Source organism: Typopeltis vanoorti, chromosome 6 (assembly GCF_054136105.1).
Source record: "Typopeltis vanoorti isolate ZY-2024b chromosome 6, IOZ_Tvanoo_1.0, whole genome shotgun sequence".
Classification (NCBI taxonomy): domain Eukaryota; kingdom Metazoa; phylum Arthropoda; class Arachnida; order Uropygi; family Thelyphonidae; genus Typopeltis; species Typopeltis vanoorti.
Genome location: NC_143554.1, coordinates 129,176,776 through 129,193,493, shown reverse-complemented (window position 1 = coordinate 129,193,493; position 16,718 = coordinate 129,176,776). Strand labels below are relative to the sequence as shown.

Below are 16,718 nucleotides of genomic sequence, written 5' to 3'. Positions count from 1 at the left end.
GCTAGGGAAAATGGATGTCAGTTGAATGTGGCAAAGTGTAAAGTTATGCATTTTGGGGTGAAAAGATTAGCAGCAGTATATCACATTGGTGGAACCGTAATCCAGGAGATTGATGAGTCCAGGGATTTGGGGGTGTTGGTGGATAGGGAATTGAAGTTTAGGGGGCACATTGCAAAAGTGGCTAAATCAGCTTACCAAATCATTGGCTTCTGAAAAATACTTTAACAACCTAGACAAACAAGGTTTTGTTCCTCTGTATCGAGCCTTGATAAGACCCCATCTAGACTACTGTGCCCAGATATGGGTGCCAGGGTTTCTTCTTGATGGGGAGTAGGTGGAGAGGATCCAGAGACGAGCGACCAAGATGATAGCAGGTCTGTGGAATGAACCTTATGAGAACAGGTTGAAGATTTGTGGGTTGCAAAAATTGGTCGATAGGCAGAAAAGGGGTGATATGATTGAGACATTCAAATTACTGAAGGGTTTCTATAAGATTAATCCAGAAGATATTTTTGAGAACAGGACTGGTGGTGGGAGGACTAGGGGCCATACATAGAAGCTGGGCAAGAATGTGGTTAGCAGGGGTGTTAGAGCTAGGTTTTTTACTTGGAGAGTGGTGAATGAGTTGAATAAGCTGCCAGAGTCTGTTGTGGGTGCTATGACCGTGCATGAGTTCAAGGCGAGGTATGATAGATTCTGTGTGAATGTCAAATAGTTGTTCTTGACATGATGTTAGGGCCTCCCTCTATGAGTCTGTCAACTCCTTGGAGTTGTCCATAATAATAATAATAATTGGATTAATCAGTGATCAACAGCACTGCACTGGCAAGACTTTGTTGCATATATATTTGTTTCAGATGGTAGAAAAAGTGAGCACTTGCATGTGGTCAATACTTAATTGAGAAAATAAAGTGACTTCATGTACTCTAAGTACTTACATATTGTGTAGAAGTGTCTGTCTCCTTAGTACCTGTTGTTTTTGATTGGATATTTTAGAAGGAAAGCACTTTTAGTAACAATAAAATATGGGACTGCAGGTTTAGAATAACTTATTCCCAGCTGGTTATTTTTTAATTGCATTTAATTTGATACACAGTGATGATTTAAATATTTGAAAGTGTTTATCATTATCATCATCCTCCTTTCGTGGATTTAGGCTGAGTGGTCCTGCTCTAGTCACGATCCATCTTTTCCTTGTCTCTGAATTTAATATCCTCCATACAGGTGGTTTCAAAGTATGTTTTGGGTAGTCTTGAACTGTCCATTCTTTCAATATGTTCAATGCACTTCTTACATTATATATTATTAGACACACAAATTCACAAGAATAAAGAATAATAAATTTTTTTTTTATTATTACAAATATTTCAATCAGAAATTTACTAGCCATCATCAGTGCATCAGCATAATCACAAGATTAAGTCAAAGCAAAGAAGATTAATCCAATACAGAGCTGAGCCATGTGCCAAGAATGCCTGTGGTTGCAAAAAAAAAAAAAATAGATGATTGTATGACATAGCATTATATATTAAAAAGGGGGGATCTGACATTGTTGCTTGCCATTTATGAGAATGAGATTCCCAGATCTTAGTCATGGATATATACTCATTCCAATTTAAATTTGGATGGTGTAGAAGTGCTGCTTCAGCACTCTCTTTAAATAACTGATCCGACCTAAGCTGGCACCAGTATAAAAGACAAGTATTGGACCAAAGGTTACTGTGGTCAGTGTCCACTCCATTCTGAACAGGGCCAAATTTTTCAGTTTTATTATGGTTGTAGATACAAGAATGGTGCTGTTTGTCCAAAGTATGAGCTGAGGCACACTGAACCTGGTAAACCCCATGGAGGGAGAGTGAAGACTGTTTATCTTTTGTGGATGGTAACCAAGAGGAAATTTTGTTGATAGCAAAGAATGTAGGGACTAAACTATATTTTCTTAGGATTTTGCAGTTGCCTCCAAGATGCCTGCAATGTATGAGATTTGAACTCACCATACAGGTTCAGGATGAAGCATGTAAGCATCCAGGCATTTAAATTTTCTTGAGGTGATGCATGGGATAGATGGTGTTCAGTTCTTGTTGGAGATCCTAGGAATTGGAGCAGATAATACGTGCTCAGTTGAACAAAGATTTGATGGTGATGCTTATTTTTCGAGATGGATAATGGACTGAATCGTGTTATATGTAGCAGCCTGTAAAGGCAGGTCTATCGTGAACAGATGTTGTAAGTATTCCAGATGAGATACAGGAGGAAAGGAGAATGTCTGTGAAAGCTAATTTTTCATCCTTTCCTTTTTTATGGTGAAGTTGATGCATGAGTGTGGGCTGTTGTGGATTATTGTATGCTAGTTATTAGCATGCAGTAATACCATTTATGAAGTGCAAAACAAACAGAAAATGTTCCATATTCTGGCTGCACCTTTGGTAAAACTCCTTTATTTAGATTTGAAAAAAATTGGCAATTCTAGTTACTGATGCTATTTTATATTTTGAAAAAAACATAAGGAATATTCTAAAATTGTCTCACAGAGCCTGAGATAACTATGGCAGAGCCCTAAGTGCTCTGCAGAGCATAGTTTGAAAAACTCTGCAGTACATGATGATGGTAGCAGCATTCTGTGTAGCTGATAGATTAATTGGTGATAACAGGGAGTTTTAACTAGCATGCAATAACGCCATCTACAGGCTCTGCAGAGCACAGTTGTAAAACTTGCCAGTAGGTACAGCACGTGCGTCATGCCGCTTTGCCATATGTCAATATCATCTATGAAGTTACAAGTAGCAGTCCAATAGTTACAGCAGTTGGGCATTGTGATAAAAGTTGTGTTTGAACGAGTTTTGCTAAAGAATCTGTTTTGTATCTGTGAAAGTGCCTGTGTATACATATTTGTATGACATGTTTTAGAACAAAAATAATTAATTGCTATTCTTGTAATGGATAAATGGCTGAATATCAATAATATGTCTGATGCAGGCCCTGATCTACTGTCCAGCAACAGAACTACCCACAACTAGTATTTTTTTTATCTGCAAATTATGTGTGCGTGTTCTTATGGCCAATATATCTGCATGTGTGTGTTAATATATACCAACTTGGTTGGCTGAGTGGATAATGTCTCTGCTCTCCAATCAGTAGATTATGAGTTCAAATTCTACTGTGGGCATAAATATTTGCAATTATCTTTAGGTGGAAGATGAATTTTATTACCTAGTGTGAGACAATATAATGCTTATTTGGAAGCCTGAAGTGGCTTGAAAACATTCCATTTTTGGTCTCTTGATTTCTGGATCATCATGCTTATTAAGGATTTAGGCCTAGAGTGACCTGTTTTGGCCTTAGAAGTCATCATTGAATCTCTTAACAGGACATCCTAGTTTTCTTTTTCCTAATGGTTTGTAATTTAAGGCTTTCATGGCTGAACTTGCAGGTGTGTCAGGATTACATCATCACACCATGTGTCCACTGACCAGTGATATAGTTCATTCATATACTGCGATTGCATTACCACTCTGAACACCATGTTAGGTTTTGTGCCCATGTGATTTAGCATATACTTTTCTTGACCAGTGTTGTACATTTAAATTAGCTTTGTGGTATGCATATTTCTATAGATGGTCATTTGCTATTGCACAAAGAGTGGACTGTGTAATTTTGATTGTTATTTGCATTTGTACAATATCTTGTAAGTGCATGAACAGTGCAAACTCATTTTGCTATGTGTGTGTGTGTGTGTGTGTGTGTGACAAATAACTTTAAAATCTAAAAACATCAAGAAAATATATGACTTTGGGTGTAACGTGAAAGATGCACTTTGGATGTAAAGTGTTGCAACAGGAGTGCATGAAATGACATGGCATTTGTCGGTGCTATTTGCTATCCATACCAGAAGTATGAAGAGAGCCTAGAACTCATACAAGTAAATCTACTTCTGCTTTAGAAACATTTCCAGCTTTACTGCAAAGTCAAAATAAGTAATAAAATACCTATACATGATATTAGCCATGAGACCAGTACCTCATAAATGGTGTGTTGCCAGTTTCTAAACCACTTGAGACATGGATGAAGACAACTCTGCTATTGGACCTGCAACCACACTGTCATTTTCTCATAAACTTGATCCAGATATTCAGCCACTAGTTATGCATCCACTACCTCATTTTGATAAACCAAACTGAGTTGAATGATGTAAGAGATCTGAATCTTACCAAAACACAAGATGAAATCTTAGTGCCTGGACTGCTTGAAAAAAGATTCCTCTTGTCTCATTTCCAAAATTTAGAATTACTTTTGCCTATGAATGGTAATCCTATGTTTTTGCAACAGTAGATTAATAGAAATGCTGGAGAGAAAACATGATCATGATGAATGCAGTTGTTTAGAGATGCATTAAAAGTTAAAGCTTAGCTTGAAGTTCTAATCTCAGGAATTAACATTCTTCTATTTATTCCTGAGATTAGAACTGTTCCAGAAAGGTTTATACTGTAGTACATTAGGAACCTCTGGTTTGCTACAGGTTAACTCTAGGAAACTCTAGAAACTAAACATGGAATTCTTTCAAGTCTCTTGAAGCCTCTGAAAAGCATAGTGAGCTGAACATTGAAATTTGTCTCCTAATGATATTATTATTATTATTATTATTATTACGTGACACCTCCAGGTAGTCCAAAGACTCATCGAGGGAGGGCACCTACTCTACAACTCTCTGTCTTCACTACTCAACCCACCAACTACAATGAACTGTAACTACACCAACAACATCTTCCGCCCACCACCACCAGTATTTTCACAGACAATCACAAACATCCATGCCTAAGGTGGGATTCAAACCCTCAGCCTTTTGGCTGGAGAGCGGATACGCTAACCACTCAGATATTTGAATTCCACTTGACATAGATGTTTGTGAATGTTATTAAGGCATAGATGTTGGTTGGAGTGCTAATATACCCACTTAGCAAACCAAACCAACATTTTGCTGGTTTTCTATTTAGTATCTTCAGAGCACAAAACATTGAAAAAATTTTACAATGAATATAGGTAGAACATTTCTGTGGCAATTAGTAAGACTTTACAAAATATTGGGTTTTTTTTTTTTATGTATAATTGGGGTATCCTAGTCATTATGAGTTTTAAAAAATGGTCAGTTTGACAGAGTTCGGTGCAAAGAAAAAAAGCATTTCATATCTTCCTCTTGTGAAGTTGTAAAACTGAGTTTTACAACTCAGTTGTTATCAAACTGAGTTTTAATTAGAGGGGGAAGTAAAACATTGACAATGCATATTACAATCGACATGCTACTGGCATACAAAGTAGTGAGGTGCAACATGTTATTGATGATCCAGTTAATGCATTCACATTTGGGTTTCTTTTCTTCTAACTCAGATTCTATCAGTGATGAACATATCATCATGGTGTTTCTTGTATGGAACAACAGTGCTCTAGCAAGTAGAATTCCTGACATTGACAATGCATATTACAATCGATATGCTACCGGCATACAAAGTAGTGAGGTGCAACGTGTCATTGACGATCCAGTTAATGCAATCACATTTGGGTTTCTTTTCTTCTAACTCAGATTCTATCAGTGATGAACATATCATCATGGTGTTTCTTGTATGGAGCAACAGTGCTCTAGCAAGTAGAATTCCTGTATGCTTGCTGATTTTTGCTTAGTTCTCAACCAAAGAAGGCATTAATGGAATTTTTAAACAGTTTTAAAAACAGTTCTATTCGCTCCAGTTTTAAGGAATTTTGATTCCTTAAAACTGGAGGGAATAGAGAAGTTTTAATCTTATATTTGAATTCAGATTATTGAAATTAATTGGACTTGCCTACTTTTGCTTCAAAACAAATCGGTTTTGTTTTTCATGCAACTATAGAGTTTTAGTTTTATTAATGACCAGATTTTTTTGAATTTAATGAATTGTGTGCAGAATTTAAGAAGTGATTGTCTGTATTGCAGCACATTTTATTTTTATGCTAATTTTGATGTAATTAATTTTGTAGGGATAATTTATTGTTTCTCTATCAAAGAATCAGAAAACATTTGCAATGCATTACGAAAAAAAGGTATCCAAGCTCGTTGTTACCATGCTCAACTAGATTCAAAGACAAGAAACAAAGCACATAGAAGTTGGACAACAAATGAAATTCAAGTAATTGTTGCTACTGTTGCATTTGGAATGGGCATTGACAAGCCAGATGTTCGTTTTGTTATCCATCATAGCATTTCAAAGTCGATGGAAAATTTTTACCAAGAAAGTGGACGTGCAGGTATTTCTTTCACTTATTGTTATTTTATATATTATTATTAGCTCTTAGCAAGTTAATGTTCAAGATTTTTTTTTTTAATGTTGTGCCCATATACAAGAGGTTGGTTGATCAACCTATAGCACATTAGTGCTGTATATGGGAGATAGTAAGCTACTGATCTTGAAATAATTTTTGATCATGGTTAATTCACAATACAAGGTACTAATAAGAAAATAATGTATTTATTTACTTAGTTGTGATATTTTGCTGATTTTTCTACCAGCATCTTCAAAACACAAAACAGCTTATCACAGTATGCAAATAGCAGCAAAATTGCTGCTATTTGTGTACTGTGTTAAACTGTTCTGTAATAGTTCGTAATTGTAATGGACAACATAAAGAACTAAAGTTCTAATTGTTTTCATCTAGTGTTAGATGCTAAGAGAGGTTGACAAGTATTAATTCAATCTTTGAATGGCTGCCTTCCAGATTTTTGTTAAATTGATACAACCATACTTGTTGAGGTTTGGGGAATGTTTTAAAGAGCTGCTGATTCCAAAAACAATCTCACTGACTTGCAGTGACTTCTGTGTAACACTTTTATTTTCTTCTATCTAATCCTGTTGAACAGTCCAAGGCATGGTCTGCTAGTACTGACTTGCCATCCAAATGTATTTGTTATGTTCTCTGAGGAGGTTGTCAACAGATCTTCCAGTATGTCCATGGAAAACCAGGTCACAAGTATATGGCACTTCATATATTCCTGGATGTGAATAAGGAGAGAACTTTGTCCTTAGGCAAGCAGATAAAGGTGGTCAGTTTGATATATGGTTTAAATACAGTGTGGAATTGGTATTTATTAAGCATTCTAGATATCTTTTCATATATATATATGGAATATATGGAATAGTAAGTCTTATTATTATTATAGGGAGGGGATTTGAGAAGGTATTTAATATTTTCTCAGGCAAGTTCACTGGTAAGAGCAGTATCACTGCTAGAGATAGCTGTATCTGTGTATGTTGGTTTCTTTAGTATACCATACTGTTGTGCTGGATGATACGATTGTTTATGTAAATATCTTCCAGTGTGTGTAGGCTTTCTGTAAATAGAAAAATAAATAAATAAACCATTTGGAATGCTTGACTAGTGTATCTAGGAAGGGTTCTATCAAAGACAGATCTTTGATTCCTTTTTCAATGTGAAGTGTATTTTAGGATGTTGGCTATTTAAATGGATTAAAAATTTATTTAATATGTCTTGACCATGTGGCCAAATAGCAAACACATCACATACATGGTACAGCTGGACCACTGGTTTGAGCATGGTGTTGAGTATTTCATTCTCTAAGTGTTCTATCTAGAAATTAGGGGAGGGAACCATAGATACCACATTTAATTGTTTGTGCATTTTTCCTTTCTGTGTGAAAGTAGCCAGCATATACAGTAAATTTGAATAATTCAAATATGTCTTGGGGGAAATGGGAATTTTATCAATTCAAGGATCTCATTTCATGTTATATTAGTAAACAGTAAAGTAATATCAGAGCCTATTTATTATCTCTAAACTTTTTAGAATGTGGTTATTTAATATACTTCTTAAGTGAACAGAATTTTTTTTACAAAGGAAGAAGGGGGGTAGGTTAATGATTTTGTCAGATGCTTAGTGAGTTTGCAGGTAGAACTCATTATACTATTAACAATTGGGCATAACGCTTGTTGTGAATTTTTGGTGGTCCATATATTCTGGGTAGCATTACATGAAAAGGCTTGAGGTTGTTAACAGTTTCTTTGGTTCAAGAAGTGATTTTTTTTTAAGTAATTTGTCTTAAATGATTGTGTATTAGTAGGATCACAATCTATAATTTTCTAAGTAGAATGATCTTGTAGATCATTCTACTTAGAAACTATTATTACTTAGAAACTATTATTATTTAGAAACCATTCTACTATTATTATGTTCTGTTTGATTCATTACCACAGCAGCATACTTTTTAATGTTGTGATTTCTTTTTTATGGAATAATACTTTTGTAAGAAACTCTAAACCTTCTCAGAAAGAGAAGAGAAATGGAAAAAGATATTTACAAGAGAAGTAGAATAGAATTCTTAGAACTATGTAAAGCAATAAGGAAAAGGATGACACAAGAAATTAGAAACTTCACAACAAGGAAAATCTAAATTATAATAGAAAACACTATGAGTTTAAAAGGAGTGAGAAGAGAGTTGTTCATAGGACAAAATAAATTAATAGATCTTAAACATGAAAATGGAATACTTATTAAAGACAAAGAATAGATCATAAAAAATATAATCCTTCTATGCCAAATTATATGAATATTCCCAAGACGCCAATATGTAAACAAAAAAAAGTAATATCCAAAATGGAAGAAGAAGAAGACATTTGCACTGATGTTTTAAAAGAAGTTCAGTATGTAATGGATAGCATGATTAGTGGAAGCGATAGTTTTGAAAACAGGTGGTGAACTAGTCATGACTATGCTAAGTAAAATTTATACAAAAGAATTTCAAAGAGTTGGAATAATGCTATCCTCATTATAATTTTTAGAAAAGGAAGACAGAGAAGATATTAAAAATTACTTCCTTTGTGTACATTGTTGAAAGTTTCCTTTCAACAATGTACACAATTTTTACAAAAATCATTAGCAAAGGAATAGGAAACAAACTAGATTTTTGCTAACCTCCAGGATACAGAAAAAACTACAGCACTATTAATCATCATCGTCATCATCAAATTCCTGACATGTTCCCTCAAGGAAGTGTACAGGATATGATAGTACTACATAACAAACTCACGTCATTACTAACTTCCTATCTACAATTTTCCTCCAAATCAGTCTGTTACTTGTCAAGACCCCAACATTATCAGATCATATATTTCTATCATCTAAGGCATTTTGTACTGTATCAATCCACCTATATCTTGCTCCTCTTCTGGGTCGTTTTCCTGCCAACCTGGCAGAGAACACTTGTTTTGCTAATCTTTCCTCGCCCATTCTGTTTAAGTGACCATACCACCTGAGATTAGCTCTGCTAACACATTCCTGGATGCTGACAATGTCTAGTTCTTTCCTAATATTCTCGTTTTTAATATGATATTGCCATTGATGCCATCTATTCAGGCCTCTAATCTTTCTCAGGACTCTCATATCTGCGGTCTCTAGTCTTTGGTAAAGTGTTTTACATCTGACCCAGCTCCCAGATCCATAAATTAAAACTGGTTCGAACACTGTCTTGTATACAGCTAATTTAGTGTTCTAACTAATTTCTATGTTATTCCATATGAATTTATTCAGTTGACTTCCTACCATACCAGCTTTGTTGATTCTGTAATCTATTTCCATATTTAATTTACCATCTTCACTATAAATCGTGCCTAAGTAGCTGAAATGTTTTACTTGTTTAACAGGTTCTCCATTCACAACACAGTTGATATTTTCAACGATTCTACCTATTTTCATTGTCTTTGTCTTTTTATTGCTGACCTTCATACCATACCTATTACAACAGTTATTCAATTTAGTCAGGGAATCTTGCAAACTTGTAGGGGATTTATTTAGAAGTATAACATTGTCTGCATAAAGCAAAAAGCGTGCATCATTATCTCCAATTCTGATATCATGTTTAATACCACTTACCTTCATAATGTGATCCATATAGATAATGAATAACAGAGGGGATAATGTGCATCCTTGTCTCACACCAGATTTAACATTAAACCATTTTCCTGTACCTCATTCAATTCTAACTGCTGACTTGCAACTCAAATAAAGACTAAGTATTGCTTGATATAATGCCCATTGACACCATATAACTGTAGCGTATTGAATATCTTCTCTCTTGGCACCTTGTCATATGCCTTTTCCAGATCGACAAAACTTAAATACAGATCTTTGTTATATTCCTATGCTTTCTCAACTATTTGTCATAAGGTGATGATCTGATCCTGACAGCCTCTATTTGGCCTGAATCCAGCTTGTTCTTCACCAAGCTTTTCTTCCACAATTCTTCTCAACCGTTTCTCAAGTATACTGGCATAAATCTTGCCAGGAACACTCAGTAGGGAAATACCTCTGTAATTCAGTTTTATTTCCCTTTTTATATATGAGTACTATGAGAGCTCTACTCCAATCATCAGGAATTCATCCCTCTGTCCCGGCCTTCTGAACTATGCAGTGCAGCCACTGTAAGACTTTTATACCACCATACTTCAGCATTTCTGGTCGAATATCATCTACTCCTGCTGCCTTTCCACATTTCAAGCCTTTCATGGCTTTTTCTACTTTAAGTATGGATATGTATTCCTGACTGTATGCTTGTTGAGTGTTTTTTACCACTGTGCTGTCACTGCTTGTTTCATTTAGCAATTTTTTGAAGTAATTACTCCATACTTCAAGGATATCTTATTCTCCCATTTTCATGTCACCTTTATCATCTCTAACTCCTTTTACAGCACTCTTTCCTACATTTCTAAGCTTCTTCAACAACCTCCAGAATATCTTACCACCTTCTTGATATTTATTTTCTATGTTCTTACCAAAGTCCTCTCATGTCTTTTGTTTAGCTAGTTTTACACAGTGTTTAACTTTCTTACATTTGTCTCTGTATTCTCTAAGAGCACAAGCTGACTTATTTGCCAGGAGCCTTTGATATGCTTTCTTCTTTTCCTTCACTGCCTCTTTAACTTCCTGTGTCCACCATGGAGTTCTGATTTTTCTATCATTGCAGACAACCTCACCACATGCCTCTCTGGCTGAATCAATCTGGTTTACTTCATGGCTTGCCACTGAATCTCCAAGGTTTGGTTCCTGTTCTCAAACTCTTTTATTTTTTCTTCAATATTCTTTGTGTATTTTAGTCTACAGTTCACATCTGACAGCTACTACTTTTATTCTCTTTAAAACTTTCTTACATTTTATTCTTTTCAATATGAAATTCAGTTTTATTTTACTCAAGACTAAATAGTGATCACTCCCAATTTCAAATCCTCTTTACACTCTGGTGTCCTGCAGCAGGGAGAAAACATCACTATCAACAATAACATAGTCAATGAGACCTTTCTTATTCCTTGCCTCTTCTCTCCACGTGAATTTGTGCACATTTTTATGTTGGAACATGGTGTTAGTAATAACCAGTCCATGTCCTGAGCAGAAATCCAACAGGTATTTGCCATTATTATTGGCTTTACTATTAGTCAAGCTAAGTTAATAGCATTACTATTAATCATATATATGTAATATGACAAATCATTGAAAAGACATCCTTTCTTTTAGTCTTGCACGGTGATCCAAATGCATTTTTGAAAATTATGGAGACAACTACCATGTTTGAATTAAAAACTTTAGTTTAATATAACTAAATTTATAACTAGATTTTAGTTATATTAAACTAAAGTTTTTAATTCAAACACGGTAGTTGTCTCCATAATTTTCAAAAATGCATTGAAAAGACAAATGAAAAAACTGTTAGGTGTTGGCATCTATTGATTTTGAAAAGGCATTTGATTCAATCTCAATGGTTAGAGCTATTTTAGGTCTAACAGGCCACTCTAGGCTTAAATCCTTGACAAAAAAAAATACAAAAGAAAAAATAAACATCATCATTCTTGTTGAGGTGGCCTAGAGTGTCTTGTTCCAGCCTTAGAAGTCGTCATTGAATCTCTTAAGTGGACGTCCTGGTTTTTTCCTAATGGTTTGTAATTTAGAGCTTGTTTTGGTAATCTTTTTGTTTTTATTCTTTCAACGCGTTCCATCCTATATTTTTTAATTTTTTCTATTATTGATTCCTTGTTTAATTGTTTCATAGTTTCTTCATTTCTTTTGTGAAATGAAGAAATTTTTGAATTTCTGGTTTGTTTTTGAACTAAGTTATGTTTAAATACAGAGTTAATTAGACCTGTTATTTTTAAGTATTTTGCAATTTTTATATCTTTTTTATTTTCATATGTAATCATACATCCTAGGTAGTTAAATTAATTCACCTGTTCTAAAAATCTTGTTATCTATTACTATTTTAGTTCTTACTGGATCTTGTCCTTTAAAGGCAATTGTTTTTTATTTTTCTGTTGATATTATCATTCCATAATCTTTGGCTATCTCAATTAAATTTAAAATATCTTTCTGTAAGTTATCTTCAGAATTTGTAATTATTATTTGGTCATCAACAAAAAGGAGAGTGTTTAAGTTCACAGTAGGAGAAAGTTTAATACCTTGATGGAAATTTTTATTCCATTTTATTATTATTTCATTTAAATAAATATTAAAAAGAGTTGCAGAAAGGGGACATCCCTGTTAGACTCCTGGTTTATCTCTCTCATACATCATAGTTCATAATTTAATCTGACTTGTATTTGATTATTTTCGTATATAATTATGATAGCTTTTAGAATATTATTTGGTATTTTTCTTTCTTTTAATATGTTAAATAAAATGCTTTTTCAAAGTCGATAAATGTAATATGCGTTTCTAAATTTTATTCTCTTCTTTTCTCTATTATTCATTTTAGGCAAAAGGCCAGGACTGTATATGATCATCCTTTTCTATATCCATTCTAAAATTCTGCTATATATTTTGTAATAGGAATTTAGCTCTATAATTTTTAGGGTCATCTCTACTACCTTTTTTTTAAAGATAGGGATCGCAATTGCTTTGCTCCATTCTTTTGATGGGTTACTTGTTGAATAGATTTTATTTAAAAATAATAGGAGTCTTTCTTTGAACCTTATTCCTGCATATTTCTATAATTCTGAACTGAACTTATCTTCTCCAGGTGATTTTCCATTTCTTGTTTCTTTCAGGCTGATTGCTGATTCTTCTTTAGTTATTTCCTTTTCATTTTCATTAAATGTTTGCTAGTTATCTTTTTTTAAAAAAAATCAAGAAATTGAAAAAAACTTATATTTGATATACTTAGTCATATATATATATATACAGGGTGTTCGGGATAAATTTGACAGTTTCGTAAGGAAAAAGAAAATCTTCTTTGTATCTATTAAATTTAATGAATTGACAAAAAAACATTACAGGCAGAGTTAATTACAATACTATCAACAAGATTTACTCAAAATAACCACCATTAGCATCGATCACAGCTTCAATTCTGCTTCGGAACCTCGAACAAGCTGATGCTACAGTCTCCCTGGGAAGGGCCGCAAAAACTGTTTTAATTTTATCCATTAACTGGGCTTTTGTATTACTGGAAGTGCGATTGGTGTCTTTTTCAACTGCGCCCCATACAAAATAATCCATGGGGTTAAGGTCTGGGGAGTTTGGAGGCCAAACATTTGGACTGGTGAAGTCGTAGAAATTTTCAGACAACCATTTTTGACTTTTCCCAGAGGTGTGGCAAGGGGCCGAATCCTGCTGCCATACATACGGCCTACCATTGGCTACCCTTGTTATCCAGGGCTTGACTACAGTTAGCAACTCCACGAACAAAGCCCGAATTCCAATGCCAGGGTTCTTCAACACCTGTTCCTGCAGATTTGCGAGGAATTCTGCTGTACGAACGCAATCAGATCATCTGCTAGGGATCTTTCTTCTTGCTACATCCTCGTAGTCACCATTGCAAGTCTCTAGTTCATGCCTGATTGTTTTTACTGTATTCAGGGAGCATTGGGCAGCAGTCGTAATATCCTTATTTTGATGGCGGGCACGAATCATCATGATACAAGTTATTCTCTTCCATGATTCAGGTGGGTTCCAGCTATCCATCCTTTCTGACATCTTGTATATGAATGAAGAAGGGTCCAAACTTTTAAATGAAGAGAAGTGTGTGTTAATACATGTAACTTACGGAAAAATATAATTAATTATAAATATGTCAAATTTATCCCGAACACCCTGTATATATGACTAACTGAACTACATCAATAAAATAAGGAACAAATATGAAATTTCCTATTAAAAAAAAAAGAGGGGGTTAGGCAGAACGATACCATTTCACCTATATTATGGAAAGCAATTCTTGAAGAAATTTGTAAAAATCTGGATTGGAAAAATGGAAGAATTATAGTAAATGGGAACGAACTAAATCACTTACAATTTGCTGATTGACATTGTTCTTTTAGAAAACTCTTCTAAAGACCTTCAACAAATGATCAGTGAATTGAAGGCAGGAAGTAAAAAGAAAAGATTAAATATAAACAAATATAAATAGTTATTTTCTTATCCATCTGTGTTCATATCAAACGGTGAAATCTATTACAAAAATGTCTGACAAACACATAGGCCTATCCACGCGTATACAGTATACAGACAGAATGCCAAGAAATTGATATAGCAACCTTCTATATTTAACGTGAACAAATGATCACAGTGGAGGAAGGCTGTGAAGAAGAAATTGTATGTAGAATTTGACCTTGATTGGATAACCTTCAGAAAACACCATGAAACACTCAAAGGAAACATCCCAATTTGCCTTAAAAAGAAAAATATTCCACAGTTGTATGCTTCTGGCCATGGCACATGAAAGGAAACATGGACTTTCACTAAAAAATAGGCCAAGTTATGGATTACCCAGAGGAAAATGGAAAGATCTTTACTTGGTATACCATTCTAGATGGAAAATGCAATATTTGGGTCCAAGTTCAAACAAGGTGAGAGACATTATATCATTCATTAAAAGATCCAAATTCCAATGGGCAAGTCATATTGCAAGAAGACATATTCCAACAATAGACAGCACCAATTAGAACTTTGGGATTTTATGTTGTCTGTATTTTGTATAACCTTACTTAATTAAGGCATGATAAAAAAACTTAACATGAAGTACCAACACAATCCTTTCTACTTGGTCTGAGTTGGCTATTGAATTTAGACAGTGCATGCTTCCTCTTTATTTTTAAAATAAAGAGGAAGTATAAAGAAAAAAGTATAACCTTACTTTTCCCAAGTTTGCCTACTTTTTTTATAACTATTTTTTCCAGAGAATTATTTCATTCTTATCTTACTGTTTAATATGTTAGGCTCAGTCACCTGTCATGACTAAAGTAGCTCAGTTTGGATAAAATTATAAAATTATGTAATAAAGTTAGCATAAAATTATATGTGATAGGACACATATAATTTTATTATATGTGTCCTATCACATCTTGTCTTGCACAGAATTTAATCTACTTAAGATGTGAATGAGCAAAATCATCACTACCAAAATTTACAAGATTTTAAACAAAATTACAAAAATTTTGAAAAATATATATTTTTTGTCGAGTACTTTATGGTATTGTATATAGTGTATTAAGCATCTCTACTTGTGTGGCTAAATGACATCTTTGCTAGATTGATCAGAAAGCCACTGGTTCCATCATACATCTTTAAAATAATTATAATTGTTGTACATGATATACTCATATGTAATAGGGTCTTCATCTTTCAACATTCCCAAAAATAATTTTTATGAGGATGATGTAACATTCTATTGGAAGAATATGGGTTTGAATTCCTTCTAGAATACAAGTAATCTTATGAAGAACTTTCAAAGCATTAATAAATTTGTCAGTTATGTGGAGATGACAGTGTTTCCCTCCCAGAAATGCAAACCAGCCAGAATAACATGCATAATTATCAGACATAAAATATTAGTTTTCTTAAACTTAGTTTCTTTGGCTGTAATTCCAACTAAATTAAGGATAATTTCACTGAATGGATTTTACTTATTACCTATCACTGACTGACACATATGGATGCTATTTATGTTATTCTTCTAACTTCCTATTCATACAGGTATGAATAGGAAATTAGAAGAAAATGGTTGCAGTAATCAGAAGAAGATGCATCTTTGATATGTTTATTGTTGACTCAGTTTTGTTTTGTCTCATTCTGCCATTAGAACAGTCTATTTATGCCAAAAGAAAAAAAAAATACAAAATATTTCAGACTGTTTTGCTAATAAGAATGGAATTCAGACTATTTGATTTAAAAAAAAAAAAAAAAAAAAAAAAAAAATTCATGAAGTAGTCTGAACCTAGAATTTATAATAAAAATTATTGCAATGTAGATATGTGTCTATTTGACAAAATAGACATTATGCTTTGCAGTACTTATTGTTTAATATTGTTCAGATTTGAATTTTTCCATTGTTTATTTCTCTTGCTTTTTGCTTGATGCAGGTGACATTGTACTCCTAAACAAATTTAATACTGGTCTCCAGGATTCTTTAACTAAATTGAATAACAGCTATAACAAATTTAGCATGAAAATGCAGGGCTATGGAAAACTTCAACTCCATTTCTTAATATATAACATGTAATATATTTCAACTATTTAGTCACAATTTTTAGTGAACATGGCAAATTAAATATATAAATAGACAGTATAATAAGAAAGCTGGTATGATGGAGAGTCAGTCAAATAAATTTATAGTAACGAGAGAAATTAGTCAGAACCCTAAACCAGTATAAGATGGTGTTCAAACCAATTTTAACTTACGTACCACAGATATAAAAGTT

The 16,718-nt window shown here is 33.7% G+C and overlaps 1 protein-coding gene across 6 annotated transcripts in view; it reads left to right on the top strand.

The window, feature by feature from the left end:
- The window catches only part of LOC150105935 (ATP-dependent DNA helicase Q1-like), a 180,693-nt gene that overhangs the window by 112,084 nt on the left and 51,891 nt on the right, over positions 1 to 16,718 (top strand). For all 6 annotated transcript variants that reach the window (XM_090393701.1, XM_090393703.1, XM_090393698.1 and 3 more), the window contains exon 9: positions 6,007 to 6,273. In XM_090393701.1, the coding sequence (XP_090249827.1) occupies positions 6,007 to 6,273 (267 nt within the window). The remainder of the gene's footprint in view (positions 1 to 6,006; positions 6,274 to 16,718) is intronic.